Source organism: Centrocercus urophasianus, unplaced genomic scaffold, assembly GCF_019232065.1.
Source record: "Centrocercus urophasianus isolate 14NV4802_14NV808 unplaced genomic scaffold, USGS_Curo_1.0 seq_25, whole genome shotgun sequence".
Lineage (NCBI taxonomy): Eukaryota > Metazoa > Chordata > Aves > Galliformes > Phasianidae > Centrocercus > Centrocercus urophasianus.
This window is the reverse complement of record NW_024884811.1, coordinates 17,510,822-17,529,626: the sequence shown is the minus strand read 5'-3', so window position 1 is coordinate 17,529,626 and position 18,805 is coordinate 17,510,822. Positions and strand designations below refer to the sequence as shown.

General features: G+C 44.0%; 1 protein-coding gene across 1 annotated transcript in view; it reads right to left on the bottom strand.

The window, feature by feature from the left end:
* Nucleotides 1–18,805, bottom strand: part of PDZD2 (PDZ domain containing 2) — a 115,999-nt gene that overhangs the window by 30,994 nt on the left and 66,200 nt on the right. The window contains exons 5-11 of the mRNA XM_042826005.1: nucleotides 18,499–18,666; nucleotides 7,294–7,405; nucleotides 5,383–5,531; nucleotides 4,802–4,921; nucleotides 2,291–2,405; nucleotides 564–637; nucleotides 185–410 (exon numbers count right to left, since the gene is read on the bottom strand). Of these exons, the coding sequence (XP_042681939.1) occupies nucleotides 185–410; nucleotides 564–637; nucleotides 2,291–2,405; nucleotides 4,802–4,921; nucleotides 5,383–5,531; nucleotides 7,294–7,405; nucleotides 18,499–18,666 (964 nt within the window). The remainder of the gene's footprint in view (nucleotides 1–184; nucleotides 411–563; nucleotides 638–2,290; nucleotides 2,406–4,801; nucleotides 4,922–5,382; nucleotides 5,532–7,293; nucleotides 7,406–18,498; nucleotides 18,667–18,805) is intronic.

Genomic DNA, 18,805 nt, shown 5'->3' with positions numbered 1-18,805 from the left:
CACAAGGGGGAACTATTCAGCAGTTTTGGCATCAGAGAATGTTCTTCTCCTTCACTGTGTGATTCAAGAGCAGAACAACAAGGGAAGGTGCCCTGGATATTACACGCATTAATTAGTGTTTTCCCAAAAACCTTCCCTAAGAAATATATGTTCACTCTCCCAGCCCATTCCAACACACCCTTACCTTTATTGAGCGTCACATCCATGACAATTCTGTCCTTTGGACCAGGGCCTTTGCGGCTGGAGAAGGAACCATCCGCCTCATCGGGGCCGGGCACTGGTGTGCCACCGCTGGCACTGGAGCTGGGCGAGCTGGAGCGGCTCAGCAGGGTGGGAGTTGCACAGGGTGTGAGGCTGGGGCTGCGCAGCCGCGTGCGCACCGTCAGGGTCACCACCCCTTTCTTGAGTTGCTGGAGAGAAGAGCCCAGTAAGATAGCATGATAAGCCAACGTTTGCCAGTAAAACCGTGTACATTAAATTTGTGAAAGCAATAGAATGTAAAGGTGCTAAAAAGCACCCAGTAAAGAGAAGCATGAATTGCTCTTGTGCTACATCCTTGTTACCTTGAACCTCTGGATGGCTTCCTGATGGGTCAGCCCTTGCAGAGACTCTCCATTAACTTCCAGGATTTCATCTCCTGGTAATCAGATACAAAAAAAAAAACGCTAAGTCAGAATTGCACAGACCATATAGACATAAGAAAACTGCGTTCTACATAAGGCAATCTGCTACTATAAAGACTTCAACCAACTGCTCAGTAAAAACCCCCCTACTGTCATCAGCTTATTTTCACTTATCCTAATGCTTTTGCAAGTTAATGATGAATTCACAAAATAAAGATTGCTCTTCAAGAAGGGATCCTTAATATAGTATTCTCATACTAACAAACCAACTGAAATCATCACAGATATTCACTTAAGTCTGAAAATAAGATGTTCATAACATGAAGTCCAAGGGGACCACAAAATCCCACTTCTTTTATGAGCATCAATAAGAGAAATGAGAATCTAAGTGAAACACTACCACATACCACTCCAAAACCTGCACAGGGAAAAATGGTCTTGCATCCATGCACAGAAAGCAAATGTGCTCCTCTTACCTATGGAGGGAAAAGCGAGTAGCCCACACACTGTGATAGCAAATGCCCTGCTCCCCTCAACAAGCACTTCCCATCGTGTATCTACCTGCTTATTACAAGCTTCCTGGGTTCTGGCTTGTACTATTTACACCCCACTGTGCTGAACCTCTTTCATTTTATTAAAAAGAATGGCAAAGTGAGCAGGAACCAGACCCAATTTCTGCTATTTCACTTTCATCTGTTCAAAATTAGATGGGGTGATGTCAACCACCCACATTTGCCCCTCCTCTACTTTCTCTGGAGCTTATGAGCTCTGAATATCCAGTGAAGGCTTGCTGAGTCTTTAGGACAGCTGCTACTTAGCAGCTTCCCTTGATGAGTCCATAACCTATGCTGCAGGGCAAGAGCATCCCTTTGGCAGCGTGCTGAACAGCTGGCACCCAATGCAGCCTCAAACATGTCATGTAAGGACAGGAATGGTAGGTAATACAAGGAGAGGTAAGACAGGAGCAGATTCCTGTGGGAAGGGGGATCCCCACCCCTTACAGAAGAGTTACAGACCACCACCCTAAGTTTGTGGTCACTCTGTACTTTTAACTCTCTAAGAGTCCCTCTAACATGGGAGCACTCAGGAACACACAGAACTGGCTCTACATATTATACCCATCTGAGATCAGGACTTGGGAAGCAGTAACAAAGCCAGGACTTTTCTGCTTCTCTGGCCACTTGGGTGATCCTATTGCCAATCCCATCTTCCATCATTTCTTTTTTTTCTGGCCATGACCCTTATTTGTTGATTTAAATCAAAATCATACCAAAAGGCTTAAAAAACACAGGGGCTCAGAAAAGCCTCTCCCAGGCACATCACTGTGTACCTCCCCTTCTCACACCTGCATCTTTAAGCCACACATTTCCCTGTTACCAACAATCCTTTGTATCTGAAGAACTGGAGCTTAAGGTATGGGATAGCAAGGGTCACTGTGGCAGAAAAACAACTTCATGCTGTAGATCACCATTCACAAAATGCAACATTATCAAGTCAATTGCTGTGATACATCCCCCCCAGGATGGATAAACAGGGTGTGTTACATCCTCCACGGCCTCTTGCTGATGGCTGGGCACCCAAATAAAGCTGTACTTGAATTTTTCAGCTGGACTGAAGTAGTATCCCAGTGTGGTCCTTTACGTACAGGTGGTGTCTTTCTACCATACCTTCCTTAAGCCTTCCATCAGCAGCTGCTGCGCCATTGGGGAATATAGTCTTCACAAAAATCCCCATGCGTCCACGAGCAGAATCCTGACCTCCCACAATGCTGAATCCGAGACCCTGCAGCAAAGGGAGGAGAGGACACACAGCTGGCACCTTTACTCTACTGTCACCTAAGAAAGACTGCTGGTAACGTACAAAGAAGAATGAAGGAAAACCTAAAAGCTTCTGATGAACTGCACCGCAATCTCGCTCTCTGCTTGCATCTCCTAATTTACTGTCATTCTAACGGCAACAGCTTTACCAACCCAAAATGTAGGAGCAGGCACCTTGAGCTAGAAGTTAAAAATGTGATTTTGAGATTATTTTCTTAACCCTGGATCAATATATTTATGTTATCTCCTATTCCAATTTTAAATTGCTCTTAAATTGACAGGCAGTACATTCCCCCTCTCTGAGATCTAAACTCAAAATTAACTACAGGTTTTCCTGCTGTCACAGACCCTACATATCCTTGTGGAAAAACATGACATGAGGTCAGTGCTATAATGTCAGGAATTGTAGCTGGAAAGGGGTTGGCACAGAGGGGCTGTCATGCACATGTACATTTTTAATTATTCTGGAGACACGCACCACATTGTATTTAAATAAATCTAGATCAATGCATTCCCCAGGGCTCCATCTGTTAGCTCCTGCCCCCCCATGCTGCTGTGGCTGGCGTCAGGACTGCCTTGCAAAGCTGATCAGGGAACAGATGAGCACAGCAGAACAAACATCTCCTCCACTTGCTGAGTTATTTTGCAGCCAAAGCACTTCCTTCATCTATCCCCATATTTCTCATCTTGTCACCACTGTATGTGCCTCTTACACGTTAAAGAGAAAAGTCACTGACCAGGTGGACGGGGAGGTGGGATGCTGCTGTGGGTCAGTGATCTGAGGCCAAGGCTATTAGCAGCGCCACGGGCAGCACTGCCCAGCTGAGAGATGCTGCTGGAGCAGGCACTGACACAGTGTCATTACAACACTGTAACACACACAGCTCTCCTGTTTCACTCTATGAATACGGACCACTCTTGTTACAAGCTTCTGGTATTTTGATAACACACTCCTGTTTTCCAGAAAGGAAACACCCTACAACCCTATTGTGCAACACACAGTAACTCGAGTGAATGCTTACAGTGCAATTACCAAACACAAAACATCCTACAGATAGCACAAGACTGCAGCACTCCCCATGTCTGTGTGGGGCTGCTAAGGAGAAATAGGGCTGCAGAAGGCAGCAGTACACAAGTCAGCCCACCCTCCCAAAGTGCTGCAGCTTCCCAGGAGAAAAACACTCCACAGAGATTCCACACAGCAGTGAGAAAATGAGGCCATGTGCTGCAGGGAAATACTTTCCAAGTCCCAGGTCCACATAGATAAAAACACAGATGTTATTGTACAAATCATATGCAGCAGTTATTCTAACACAAATAATGGTTCCAAATGTGGAAGATACGTGAAATAGTGGTTCTTTGAGGTAGCTCGTGAAGACTACAGCCTGCATACTCCCAGCTTGGAGCTAGCTGCAGCACAACAGATAAGGATGGCTTATCACACAAGGAGAGATAAGACAACTCTTACGCAAAAAATAAGGTTAAAAAATAAGGAGAAAAATCACTAGGATAAGGAGAAATACTCACTAGGAAGCCTCACTGAAAATGTCTCAGAACAGGGAGTTATAGCAACTGCATCAACCTAGCCAGAGAAGTCACTGCTTCTAAGTCTTTCCCAAACTTAAAGCACTAAAGAGAATTTGTTTTGTACTTGAATTGAAAGCCAAAACAAGGCTTTTTAGTCCAAAACGCATCCATCTGATGAATTTAAATAGTATTTCAGAATGGAAAATGCATATTTTTCACATACGTAAGTGAGCGCATGGACTGGATTAGGGAAAACAATACAAACTGAATATAATGCCTTTTTATTCCCTGAGCATTCAGTCAGCTGGTACCTTGGAAATATGCAAATACATTACTGGAAAAAGAAAAAAGGACCCTGTAATCCTTAGAATTCAGTGCTCTCAGATAAACAACTAACCAGGAACCTGTTTGGAGGTTTAACACCTAGTTTACAGTAATTTTTTTTTTATTATAATGTATCCAAATTCCACGGAGATGTAACACACTTGTCCATAAACAGGCATGCAAACAGGTACTCTTATGTAGTTGCTCCAAATGCACGTACATCTGCATATTTACACATCCACTTTCAGCATCTGATATCTCAGTAATGACCAGATGCACCAAATCAGAATGAAAGCCATACCACACTGACTTTATGACACAAATATTGTTTGGTCTGCATTTTGCAGGTGCAACTTCATCATTTACATTTCAAAATTGAGTTTGTTATTGTTGCTGTGCTACCTCTGAAAGCAAAAACCAGTTCCACGCAGCTGCTAGGGGTAGGAGTTGCCTCGCCAGTGCCTCCTGTATCTTGTTTGGGAGAAACCAAACACCTGCAGACATCCTCACCTTGCCTTGCCCTTTCATCAGGACAATGTTAGAGATGATGGACGGCTGGGTTAGTCTCCATGGAGATTCCACCTGGGCAGCACTGAAGGAACGAGTGGACTTCTTCACAATATGGTACTCCTGGTAAATGAGCAAACAAGGGACACGGCTGAGTGTGTAGCATAGGCACCAGAAAAATGTGTCTCACTGGGGATGTTGCATCAGGAAAATTGTGTGCACTTGGAAAGAGGGGGGGATCTTAATGGATACGTTCAGATGAGCATTCAAAGCATGAAATGCAAGCCTGTTACTGTCAAATTGAATTTTGCCAAATTTTCCCCCCATTTCACACAGAAGGATTGTTCTGTAATGTACCAGTCACTATTTAAATTATAAAGATTAAGGGCAGCTTCACAATATACTGAATTCTTTATCTGCTAAAAATAAAATTAAAAAGTGCCCTACATCATTAAGTCATTAAAATTAAGAGAAGTAGGATTTTTTTAAGAGCTCAGATCTCTGGAGGTGAATCTCATGGCATCCAATTCACAGCATGAATGCTTCCCATCCTGACCATGCCTACGCTCAGGTTTTGCACCTACCTGTCGAGCTCCTGCTGATTCCAGCTGCTGTGGCAGGGAGTGCTTCCTTCCACCCCGGGAGTATTTCACTGCTATCTCATAGCTGGATTCACCATTTTCCACCATCAGCTCATCATCCTCTCCCACAGACTCTAAGCGGGATCCAGCACCTAGGGAAAAAAGAGAAACATCTCACAAACATCTCAGAGCTGCTTCATCTTCCATCCAGCATGCATTAATCACCTCCAGCAAACCTCAACTTAGCAGTGCCTTAAAACAATGCTTACTGCACCCATCCAGGCACTTATAAGCTAGGTTTGATCATCCTCAACTGAAAATCCTTCTGCTGTCACAGCTTTTCTGTGATGTTGAACTCTTCAGTGCTGTCACTTGTGGTAGTAGGGAAGAGCAGATAATTGAGCAGGTAGCTCAGAGATAGAGAATAAATTCAGCTGTTCTCACCCAATGTCACTCGCATGCACACTAAGCTCTCGAGCCTAATTCATTTATTTAAAATTAAAAGATCTGACACTGCAGCTGTATTCATTTCTGGTGATGTCATGTCACCTTGAGGGAAGTTTTTCTGGAAGGGAAAAAGGATAAACATGCCAAATAAATGCTATTTTCTTTCCTTCTGGCTGTGGTTTTAGCTGTCTTCAATAGGAGAAGAATACAAATTTTATGTTGGAAGCAAAATGACTCGTCCTGCAAGACATCCTGTGGTCAGCCTCCAGGCTCTCTGCTCCTCAACCAGTCCTCCTCCCATCCTCATTTTTCCTGGGACCCAGTCCCAGCATTTCCTGCATATTTACCTCTGCAATTTCCCCACCACATAGGGAAGCACCATTAACTTCTGTCCGACAGATAAAAGCTGAAGACTTGCAAAACTCACATGAGCTGGATTTTACAAACCAATCTAACTTGAAGCTGCCACAGAAGGGAGCAGCTCTGCTTCCCTTTCATCTTCACTGCCCTGGTTTTAAACTGAGCTCAAAAGCCATGTGCTCAGGGAGATCCGCAGCAAAGTTACCCAGAAGAGCCCCAAACCAGTTTTCTGCCATCTCCTGTTGGCGAGCGTGCTGTGTAAACACTAGGAAGGGAGCAAGCACAGAGCTTGTCTTCACTCAGCATTGGGAGTTTTACCACTGCAGCCATAGGCAGAATTTGTACTCACCACCAAGAGTGCCATTTAAATCCAATCTCTGCTCTGGGATATGAAATTACTGCTATTTTTCTTGCTAGGCATGACTCTGCTACACATATTCAGGACACCTGCCTCAGTAAGACCCAGTGTTTTGGTATTTCTTTCACTCCCAAGCCCTCTGGGCATTCACCACTTACCCTTCCTTGTCACCTACCCCACTTTCATTTTTGTGTTTTATTCTCCATTTCTGTACAGTTTCCATTGCTATGCCACATTCAACGCTGAGGGATGCTCTGGGCTGGATCCCAGTGAGCCACCAACACAGCCACAGGGAGCACAGGCAGGGCAGCTGCCCAGAGGATGGTAAAAACATCAGGGTAAATGGAAATGAGAGTGAACGTTGGAGGGATGGCTCCTCATAGAGTAGGGAATGAGAATTTGGTTGAGCTCTGCACACAGATTAATGTTAAGACTTGGGTATAGTACAAAAACATGGAGTACCATAACAATGATGTGTTGGCGATGACACTTTGAGAGACCTCCTTCACCCCAGCCCATTAAAGAGAAAGCCCAAAATAAGAAGCTTACAAAATTTTGTTTCATGTTTCTGTCGGTGCAACAGCTCAACTCAGGAGGCAGAACGCCAACATCTAGCAGTTCAAATTTTCCTTCCAAATTAAACTACTGCAGTGTCCAAAGGAAAGAAAACCTATCTCATTTTAGGGAGCTAAAAGAAATACACAACATAAAACCTCTCCTACCACTATCTTTTATCAACTCAGCATTACCTTGGGATCGACTTCTGTATTTCAATATGCCACTTCCCAGAGCTGGACTCTGGTTGTTTCCTCTGGAGGCTTCTGCAGAAGCTGCATCTTGAGACTTCTCAGTTTCCATCACCTAAAAAAGAAAATCTGATTTACTCGTGAACCAGTGAAGCTGACAGAATTCCACTCATTTTTATTAAGTGACAAAAAGATTCCACTGCACATTGGCTCAGTTTTCACAGAGCCGTCACAGGATTAAGCCAGTACCTGTAAGTAATTGTCAGCAATATCTTTGGAAGTTATGGAATATTTTTACCAATGTTTGCCTACAGCTTGGTGTGGGCAGGCAGCCTCCACAGGGTACCACTCCAGTGCCTCCCCAGCATCTCCAGCACCAGCTCATTCAGGGACTTCCACACGCACTTTAACAACCTTTTAGTGTAGCTTTTATTGGAATTTTTTCAGCTCAGTAAACTTCCAAAACCATCAGATCCTTATAGAGATGATCACTTTAATTGTACACACATCAGTTCCTCTACATTTTCACCCCATTACCCACGATTTTAGATGGTTCATACAAGAACAGCAAAACCTTCCATACACTTACCAGTCACATTCTATGTTCAATTACATTACATTAACTGCTGCAAGTCAGTCTATAAAGAATGCCACCAAATCACCAAATACTCATATTGTTGAAATATTTTTTAATTCCATCATTACAGCTTACAAATGGCATGATTTTCCTCAGATCTTACTTCCCATTGCCCCATCCCTCTTCTCCCAAAACAAAGAAAACCAAAGTTTACCTCTTGAACAGTCTATATCTTGTTATTACTGTGCAAAGGGTAGAAGTTTCAGGAGAAGAGATAAAATTGGCAGATAATGCTGAAATGGCAACTGCTGTTTGCCTTTGGCTCTTGTTCCTCTCCCTTCAATATTAGCAGCTACACACAGTTTGTTTACACCATCTATTTCTCGTTGATTTCTCAAGGCATTGCAGCAATAGCCTCAGAATCCACTTCTGTAGCTTGTGAGCTACAAACAATTTGTAGCTCTAATTCCTCTAAAGAAGAAAATAATGACACTGATACAAGCAGAACTCACAATTGGTCATCCTGGTAAGGCATCAATCCAGAAAAAAATGTAAAAATAAGTAAATGAAATCCAAGAAATCCAAACCACAGACAAAAACAAGGCAGAACACTTAAGCAAGGTGGCATTTTGCCTTCACCCTGCAGACACAACGCTGCCTGAATGTGCAGCTCTGCTAACCTGACTGTGAGTGGGAGACGACTGTGTGTGCAGACAACTGCAGTCTGCACTCCAATAGAAAAGCAAAATTTATTTTCACGAGCAAACCCACCACTCAATCTTTGCTTATCCTTATGAAGTGAGCTTCATTCTGGCTGAGTTTTCTGATGCTCTTCCTGTGTCTCTGCAGTCATGAAACCCACCATGGTGTCCTCCTGCTTCTCCTTCAGAACTGTCCCCACACTGCAAAGCTGCAGCCCTGCAGTCAGCAGGCCAGAACATGTGGAGTTTATCCACCTTAACAGATACAGATGGACTCAATCTCACTTTCCTGGAGGTGGATACAATCAAAATTGGTGTTGGAACTGTGGAGCTTGTTTGTTCCTGCAGCATGCATGGACACAGGCACTTACACCTAGTGTGACCACACAGCTCCCAGAGAGTTTCCTTCAACTCGGAGTGTGGGGAAAAATGTTAGCCTGCAGCGACCTACATACACACTTTGAAATCATCAGTGCTATAACCAATTCCTGTCCTGAGTCAGATCTCTGGAGTGACTGGTTGGCATATTCCTTGTTTCTACTAGATGGGGTTTGGGTTGGTTTGCATCTTTCTTGTTTTTGACTGTGCAAGAGAAGCAAGTACAGATGCATTGTGCAACTCCATCCATTTTCATTGGCGGGGGAGAGGAAGAACAGCAGTCAGCTGCCAGTTGCATCAAACCATTACATCCCATCTGTTCTCGTCTCCACGCTGTCCTGGAGCCTGCAAGTACCTGCCCTGCACATTCAACCTGGGGCAGGTGCAAACACTGGGGAGAGCCTTAAGACACTCTCCTTGGCTTCCTGAGGTTGCATTTTATCCAACTTGGCTTCAGATTACAGTAAGACTGAAATATCTAAATTACCTATGTCTCTGTCTATTTCTTATTTTAGCAAAAAAAATTTACCTGGCATGGACCATAAATTTTTAAGGGAAGACATACACAATGAAGTGGACACTTTTCAAGTCATTGACATTCTCTAATAAACCACCAAGAGTTTTATCCTTCTCAGAAAACACTCAGAAATCCAATCTGCAACACTTGCGAGAGCTCCCAGCAGCCGTGTGTCTGTAATCTTCAGCTGTGCTGTAAGTGAGACAAGAAAAGCCCAGCTCCATCTTATCCTCCTGGCCGCACGTGAATGTATTCCTCTACTGTCTCAAGGCACTGCCATACCATTTTAATTTGCCTCCCTTTCAAGGAAATGGAGCTTTCTATTTCAGTCTGCACGCCTCTTATTAAACGAAACCCATAAATCCTGCCTGATGCTGTCTCAGCACTGAGGACAAGGGGAGCTTTAGCATTCATAGTTTGAGGGAGATCTAAAAATAGAGCCCGTCTCACCAGTTCATTAAGTAACTCCAGGATCAAGTGATGGTGACATCTCAATTGATTTCAAAGAAAACAGTGCCATCACGAACACACGGTACTGGCACTGAACCAGGACCAACAACTACCCCCAGAGCCCTCACTTGGGCAGAACGCCATTGTGACCAGGCCCTTAACGAGGCAAGATGAGGAGCAGGATTATGAGAATCTGCATTGTTTAACCACAAACAGCTTGGCAGTCGTCACTGATTCACAGAAACAAGGCAGCACACATGGGATGACACAATTTAAGAAGCAAACTGTTTCACTGCTCCTGTTGCTGAGTTCTTCAACTGCTGCCTTTCCCATCACCAACAGCCTCACCTGAGAAGGCTGCAAAGCATTCACTGCACTCCTGGCTTCATCCGGCCCCCGCAGAAAGTCCTGGTGGTCCCACGAGACCAGTGGGTGCTCTAAAGACTTTCCAAAAACTGTGGAGCTTTATCCTTGAAGACCTGTTATAACTCTAATTGCTGCAGCTCTCTGTGCCTTTATTTATTGCTCTGTGATGCACAGCGTGCTTTAAGCCTTAAACGTGCTGTCTGGTAGGCAGAGTGCTCCGCAAGCCCCCTCAGCTTGCACAAAAAGCAAAGAAGTGCCTTCCTTTCTAAATTAGCTCTTTTTCCATTTAACTGAATCCATCTCCCAGATAAGTGACAAAGCGTAGCACTGTAATTTACTGGAATTAACACTGCGAACAATGCAGAGGATGCAGATTTTCTAAATCTGGTCAGCACCACTCTGGTTTTGTGGTATGCACACAGCCTGGAAGGACCAGGATGAGTTGGGAACCACCACAGTCTGGTCTGCAGTGTGTGAGCACCCTCCTTTGCCCCAGACCCAGTCAGAGAGGAATTACACTCGGCTGGACCATGAGGCTCACCAGGAATAATTAAATCCAGATTTCATAGCTTCTGTAGCAAAGTCTTCCAAAGGGCACTGCCAACCTGTGCTGGCACAGTATGAATGCAGATATCCAACAGAGCTGCAATGGAGGAGAAGAAGGGGGGGGCATCACCTCTGTGTCAGAACTATTTACAGCTTTTAACCTCAGAAGAACCTGGAGCCCCAGTTTCTCACTCAATGCTACAGTAGGTTTCGTCAGAGATGGCACAGACTTAGATTTGGGTTGCTTGCAGCATTATTGGTAAGGACAATGTTGGTACCTGCAGGCACAGCTTGGGCCTCCTCCTGCCCAGAGAAGGGGACATGAATTGCAGCAATCATTACCCAATGGCAAAGCAACTGCCACCACTTCATGTGCTGCAAAGAGATCAGGAAGCATGATAATCATTCAAGAACTGGAGCTGCCCTATTTTCTGAATAGGTGGAAATGATAAATAAACAGAACAAAAGCCTTTAAAGTGCTCCCTAAGAATGCCTGGCCAATCACTCTAACAAATCCCTGCATTCAAAAACCAGCCTAAACCTATGCTATAATGCAGCAGATGCTAGAAAGGACATTACTGTCAGCCTCAGTCAGTGCAGAACTCCGACAGTTATTTGTATTATACTTCACACAGTGTATAAAGCTGTCACACACCAAGCTGGCACTCACCAGCACAAAGCCAGCAGCAATGCCTGCCCGCGCTTCCTCCACACACAGAATGGAAGCAGACCATGGCAGAGCTCAGCTGCTTTTATCTCCCAGACTGCTTGTTTTGTATGAGACATCCCAACTCCCAGTCCAATGAGTTTGATACCAGGAGAACAACCACGCCCAAAGGATGCGGGCAGGTTCTTGATGTGTACGGATCCCAAGCATGCTGGCTCCACAGGCACCCTGGTGCTACATTATACTATGGCTAGGGCTGCAGTTAAGCAAAGGAGATTTCAGTTTCAGATACCCAAATGGTTGCTAAAATTAATAATAATATTTTGAAAAGACAAACTTTTAAAAGAAATGCAGGAAACATCTAACATGACTGAATTTTCCAAGAAACAAGTACCACAGTCAGCACATGCCTTGGAAACATTAAGATGCTCCCAGCTAAATCCTTTTTGGACCAGATTAGCGTTCTTCTGCAGAATATTACAATTTTCACTACAAACATCATCTAAGCTGAAGGAAATCAAATTCATACATTTCTGAAATGGTGCAGAAATGGATCACTGCTGCTCTCTTCTTTATGCTTTATCCTTTTTCCCCACCACACATCAGTGAGGATGACAGGATTGCGTGCAGTGTGTTCCATGCCCACGAGATGTCCCCATGAGCTGCAGTGAAGTCCCTGAAGATTATTGGTCCTGGTAAACGAAGGAGACAAACATGGATCTCAAGCTGTGCGAAAGCTGCTCCTGCTTCTCAGTTATTTTCTTTAATAAATGCTCAGATTGTGGCTTAGCACAAATTCGGAGCCTATAAATCATAGCAAAAAGCACTCTGCTGCATTTTCTTTGTGTTTTTAATGACTACCTTTTCACTGCAGTGAGTGACAAAGCAAGCCATATGCAATCCTGAAAATAAGTAACTCTCCTGAGAATGATGTGAAAGTCAACCCACAGCTGCAGAGAGCATTCCCGCAGCACGGCTGATGGGGAGCTCTGGATTTCAGCTCTGTTTATATCACCCTAAGTACACGAGAGGATACAGAATACATAAGCACAAAGCATCTTTCATACCTGAATCAAGGACTGAAGCCTCATATATTATACAGGCCACATTTATTTGGACACAGTGCATCTAGAACATGTTTTAACAGAACCCAACGAGACCGGGCTGTGTACATGCTCAGTAATTCGCAGATAAACAAGCTGCAGATGCGATGATACGACATTCACACTAACTCTCAAATCCTGGAACCTTTATCATCTTTCTGTTAATGTATGTGAACTGCACGGCTGTGACAGCATCTCCTTGTCCCAGTGCCACGAGGGGGATATTTTTAGCTTGCTAAAGGCAGTTCATCTCCTTCAAAATCGGGCAGCTATCCAAACAGCCCAAGGAGAGACAGGCTGTACTCTATCTGTTGCTTTATGGGAAAAGCCCTCATTCACAAAAACAACGAGAATGTGGAACATGTACTGTAGATAAACTTGCATTTCGATCACTTTGCTGACTTGGCATTCAAACTCATCACGCGGAAGGGGAAAAACTACCAGTCTGTGCATTGTCTGCACTGATCACTGATATTTATGGTCAACTCGAAAGGTTATCTCTCAGCCAGCTCAAACATCAGGAGGTAACTCATAGTTTGTAGAGTGCATCAAGTCTACAGGAACCCATGTGGATATCTACCTGTGCAACCTGCTTCATCAAGGGGTTGGATTAAGTGATCTCTACAGGTCCCTTCCAACTCCTACCGCTCGATGATTCTGTGCACCCTTTGTAGTACTATCCTATTAACACTCACATGGAACAACCACATGAAACAAACAAGAGCTAGTCCCCAGATATTTTCTCATTTCCTCCCATCCAAATTTCCACCTACAACTTGCCACTCAGCAGTTCTCTGCAGTCACTGCAGAACCTAGAGCATATGTTACACCACAGCACAAGTGTAAGTCACTGCATGGGCTCAGCACTACAGGGACATGATAGACAACGTAGGACCTGGACAGGTACAGTGCTGCCAGGCCCTCAGCAAATGCAGCATCTGCAGCAGGATGGGAGCTCCAAGCCCAAGGAGTTATTTAGTCCATCCGCAGAACAAGGGCCAGCCTTCATCTTCATCCACCCTGAGCAACGCATTCCCATGCAGAGCGGATTTCTGACAGCAAAAGCTGCTTCTCTCTTTTCCAGCCATGCAACCCTGCTTGAGGATGAGTCATGTCTCAGCAAACCCTTATGAGGATGCAGTGCCCTAATGGGAACTAACACTCGAGTCCTCTCGGTAATGAGGGTCCCTCCCCATACTCTGCACACACTTAATTGTTGAGTTATGCTTCCTGTTCCTTTTCAACGCTAATGCTTTCTCTGAAATTCTCTCCCAGTGTTTCCAGAAGAACTTTTGACCCCAAGAGTGTTTTTAAACTTATGGCATTGTTATCCTCTTCCTTATTATGCTTGCATGGCTAGAGATAATTACACATGGATTCCCTAGTAAGACAAGAAGTCTTGCAACAGAGCATAACCAACCAGTCTTGTGTCAGATGAAAAACAAAGCAGGCACAGTGGGCAAACAAATGCACTTGGGCATGCTCACAAAGTAGATTTTGGAGCATACCTTGCAAAAAAAACAAAAAAAAAAACACCAAAAAAACAAAAAAAAAAACCCCAAAAAACCCAAAAAAATACCACACACAAAAAACCCAACAGGTAAGCATGCTCTGACAGAGGCAAAGAAGCTCCTGCAGCTCCTGCAATAAACCTTTAACCAGAGACATTCAGTCTGTTACTTGCTTAGTGAGTCCCGGCCGCACGCATCACAAGGAGAGTAAGATTCAGTGCAGCCCAGAGGAGCAGTCCCCAGCCTTCCTCCCTGCCTCCAGCTACTGCAGATCCAGCCCTCCCAAGGCAGTCCACTCTACTTGTAATTAATAATTTCTTGGAATAAAGCCATCTGCTGAAGTAGAACACTTCAGAATGAAAATACACAGATCATCATATATTGAACAACACAGCACCACCACAAACAAAGGCTAAGACTTTTCGAAGCTAAGAATGGTACGTGCCTCTGCCAGGGGACCCAAAATGTCCCAGACTCATCAGACACTTTGCAAATTCTTGGCAGACCTGCCTTCTGTTTTGAGCTCATTTCCCATGCTGCTCTGCCATCCAGCATTACAGTGACAAATAGATGCAATTTCAAGCAACAGAAATGCTAGGAAAAATGAATTAAAATTTAAAAAAAAAAAATTGTCAGAGGCAAATATTACCCTATCATCCTATTTCATTTGGACATAAATAATGACATCTTAAAACAGCAGCATCAATTGCACAAGGCAAAATAGGGATTTAGGGGAGGAGTCTAAAATCCCCAAAGTGACTCAGGACAATGTAACACAACTTGATTCTATGGCCCAGTATTTCATACCTAAAGTTTGAAACATTTTGGCCAAACCACTTCTAAAATAAATGCACGTTAAGGATATTAATGCAATCATTTTTCTGTCTGGCAGCGCAACTTTTATTGAAGTTACAACTTTAAGGGATGTTTCAAATTAAACAGACTCTGTAAAAACAGAGCTCAAATTAAACTCTGCTATGACACTTTTAATTAATAAAATACAACAAACGGACTCTTCATTAAGCCTTACAAGCAATATTTCTTTTAGATTACAGTTTCCAAATATCACAAAACTCTTCCGCTGTGTCCTAAAGCAGTTGAGTAGCTCAGATTAGGGTTGATTGTATTTCCCCATTGAACACACCGGAAGAGAACTTAAGGTTCTGGAGAACATGCTGAGAGGGAGAATGTTGAAGATCCAGCACTTAGAAAGTTTTTTCCCTTCTTAATTTTCACGGAATCATAGAACAAGTCTGGTTGCAAGGGACTTCTGGGAGACCTCGGTCCAGCCACCCTCTCAAAGCAGAGACAACTTAGATCACGTTCTGAGAGCCTGGTCCAGTTGAGTTCTGAATATTTACAAGGAAGGTGAGAATTTGTACCCGAGTTCCGAGCAATTTCAATTTCTGCTGGGCAGTGTGCCTTTGAATTCAAACACAACTTCACTGGTAACCTCACCAGGAGTGGGCAAGCTGTACAGTGGTCTCCTGTTCACAGGCAGGCTCTGCAGAACCCCAGAGGTAAAATTCATCCATCCGAGCCCAAGTGCTGAGCCTGGGTCAGCTTATAAGCAGCCAGGTGCTGTTGCACTAGCAGTGAGTCCATCAGGAATATAAGTAGGTCACTCCAAAAGTAATGCCTCCTAGCAACAGTGAAATGTCATCCAACCATAAACACCTCTGAATTAATTTTGTTAGTTGGTCACCTAGCACCTGACAGCACCCCTTTAAGTGCCTGCAAAACCCTGCCCAGCAAACAAGAAAATTCACTGACCTCTTGTCATAGGTGAGCAGCCAGTGGTGAGAAAGACAACTCCTATACAGAGCTGGACTGAGAACTGGCCTCAAACCTAAGAGGTCTGATGCTAAAACCAAGATCTCAGTCCAGACCACAGTGCCAAGCCCTCTGGAACACTAAAATCAACTAAAATCATTACATCCGTACTGATAAAAAATGCTTAGTTCCTTAGTTCCACTTTAGTTTTCTTTTAACTATCAGCAACAGTGATATACAGTACCAATATATGGAATGTATGAGAGAAAGAGAGCACATGATTATCATCAAGGGAGTGGGAGCAGCAAAGAACAGTAATTTCTAAAGCAGTTTAGCAATTAAGTGTGTATATATATATATATATATATATATACATGAATATATATACACGCACAGATACATACTTGTACATACACATACACTGTGTAGCCACACAGGTATGCTTTTGTGTTTGCTTGCTTTTTATTTTAAATCATATGACACTTCATGCTCATGCTGACCTTCAAACCAGCCTCAAAGCCTTGCTGTGAAAAATTCTCCCCACCTTGCCAGACAGAGAAAAACCACGTGTGAGCTCATCTTTCCCATGCCTTTGCTTTCCCACGTCCTGCCTGGCAGCACACAGGATTCGCATAGCCCAGGTTGCGTGAAGATGATGGATCAGACTGCAGGGAGAGCCAGGGGTCTGCGCTGTGTGGACTGCCCACGCCAAGCTGCAGAGCTGTGCCTGCGCTCCTGAGGCTGACACAGCACTTACACAGAGAATGCAAAGGCATCCACATGCTGGATTAGAAGAGGAAAAATTTCATGTGCAGCAAAACTGGAAACACAGGAGGTCCTGAGAACCATGAGTAACTCAGCATGCTTATATCCCTCTGAATGACATCCTCTCCAATAAAAAAAACAAAACAAAACAAACAAACAAAAAAAACCACCAGAAATAAAGGGAAAAAAATACATATTCCTGCCATTCTTCCAACACATTTACTACTCAGATTCCTATGATTTTCCCTCCACCCTTCAGTGATGCATTACAAAAGCTTTCAGCTACTGCCATCAAAGGCAATGCCAGGCAGGCAAACCAAAGCTCCAAAACCACCTCCACTGCAGTAGCTTCAGCACAGAATGTAGGGCAGGATGCAAACTCAAGTACAGGCTGAAGGGCTACACCGGGCTTGTCTAGCTGGGTCTTCACAGCACCGTGTACCTCAGCTACCTCAAGCTTTTCCAAGAGTTACGTTAATTGAGAAAGGAAATATCCAACGACATCTCAAAACTGCCTTCAATAAAAAACACAGAGTCTTGCCTGGAACCTCACGAACATATGAAGTGGCACTGGTAGCATGTGCAGAAAGATTTGCTGGAATGCCAGGGAACTGCATCCTGAAGCTATGTATAATTAACTTTTGATTTTTAGGTTAAAGCTTTGTTGAGCCACAGGCTTAAGAAAAACTACCAGATCTTAAAACATGACACACAGAAGAGAATTTCTAAAGCTAAAAGAATGCTGAGATGCCCATTTAAGTTTGCATACAAACACTACCATGTCATTGGCACTGAGCATCCCTGATTTATTCGCATTTCCCTTTCTCCCCACAGAACAGCAACCTGGCACATGGGAGAGAAGACTGTGCAGACATCATGAATGAGAAAACAAAACTTGTCATACTAAAAAGATGCTTGAGAGAGCATAGACTCAAAGTAGAGATAACATGCAGGTATGAAGGGAACACCAGCATCAGGCAGATCGTAGCATGAAGCTGGAGAAGTGTAAGAATACACAATCAAATCACCATGCTAGACATCACATCTGAGCCACCCAAAGGTTTCAGAGATTTATTACAGTTGCCACAGAAAGGGGGGTGGAAGAAAGACAAGAAGAAAAAAATCGCGAAGAGAATAACTTCAATTGAATCCACATGCTTTCTCATGCCTGAAAACAAGCCTGTAAGCTCTTCAGAGTTGAGAACATCATTTTATTTTGCATTTGTACAATACAACAGAGGCCCAGGATACTGATGAAGCTTCAGAGAGCTGCTACATCACAAATAAATAACAATAATCCACTTAATCTCTGCTTAATGCAGCCCTGAAGGGAATGCGGGTGAGATTATCGACCGACAGCATTTACTCAGTAGACCTCCAGTTACAGTCCACAGCCATAAATTCAGATTCCTCCCTTCAAAAAGCATCCATTGGCATCAGCAGAGCAAATGAAACCTTGAAGAATTGGACAGCAGGCTGTTACAGAAGTTTAGTTACAAAAGGAGCAAAGAGGAGCGTGTTGCCATGTAAGTGCTGTAAGAGATATCCCACTGGTTCCAACAAAAGCACTGGAAGGGGCAAAAAAACACCCAACAGATTGGAGAAAGGAATAACCATGACTCTCCCACAGCTTGGAGCATACAAGAGCTCCTGCTGCCCACGCCGCTGCTTTGCTACAGTGCAGAACAGAGGGCAGATACCACAGTAGGTGACACCCCTGCTTCCAACCACCTTCTGTGCAAAAAGGGCTGGGTTTGATGGCCCCTTCCCATCTGTGCCAGGCTGGAGGAGAATGAGACAGATGCAAGCAGGCGTCGAGCGAGAGGGTGAAAATGTCACCAAAGCCACACTTACAGCAACCAGTGTTTCAGGGGACACATTCTCTCCCTTCACATCTTCTTCTTCGGGCTCTTCATTTTCTTTATTGTCAGTGCAAGAGACAGAGTCTTGGACTGAGCAAGTGCTAAGCAAATCTGGCAAACTGGCAGATGGGTACTTCAGAAAATCCCCTTCAGCGGATTCCTACCCGAGAGACAATAAAATGTGTTACATCACAGAATCCACCAAAGCCATGCTGACTCTGCCCCATTTCACCTGCCCAAAGGGAGCTCCCCAGCAATCCTCCCTCCTTATGTATTTCCATCAGCTTGAACTGTAATGG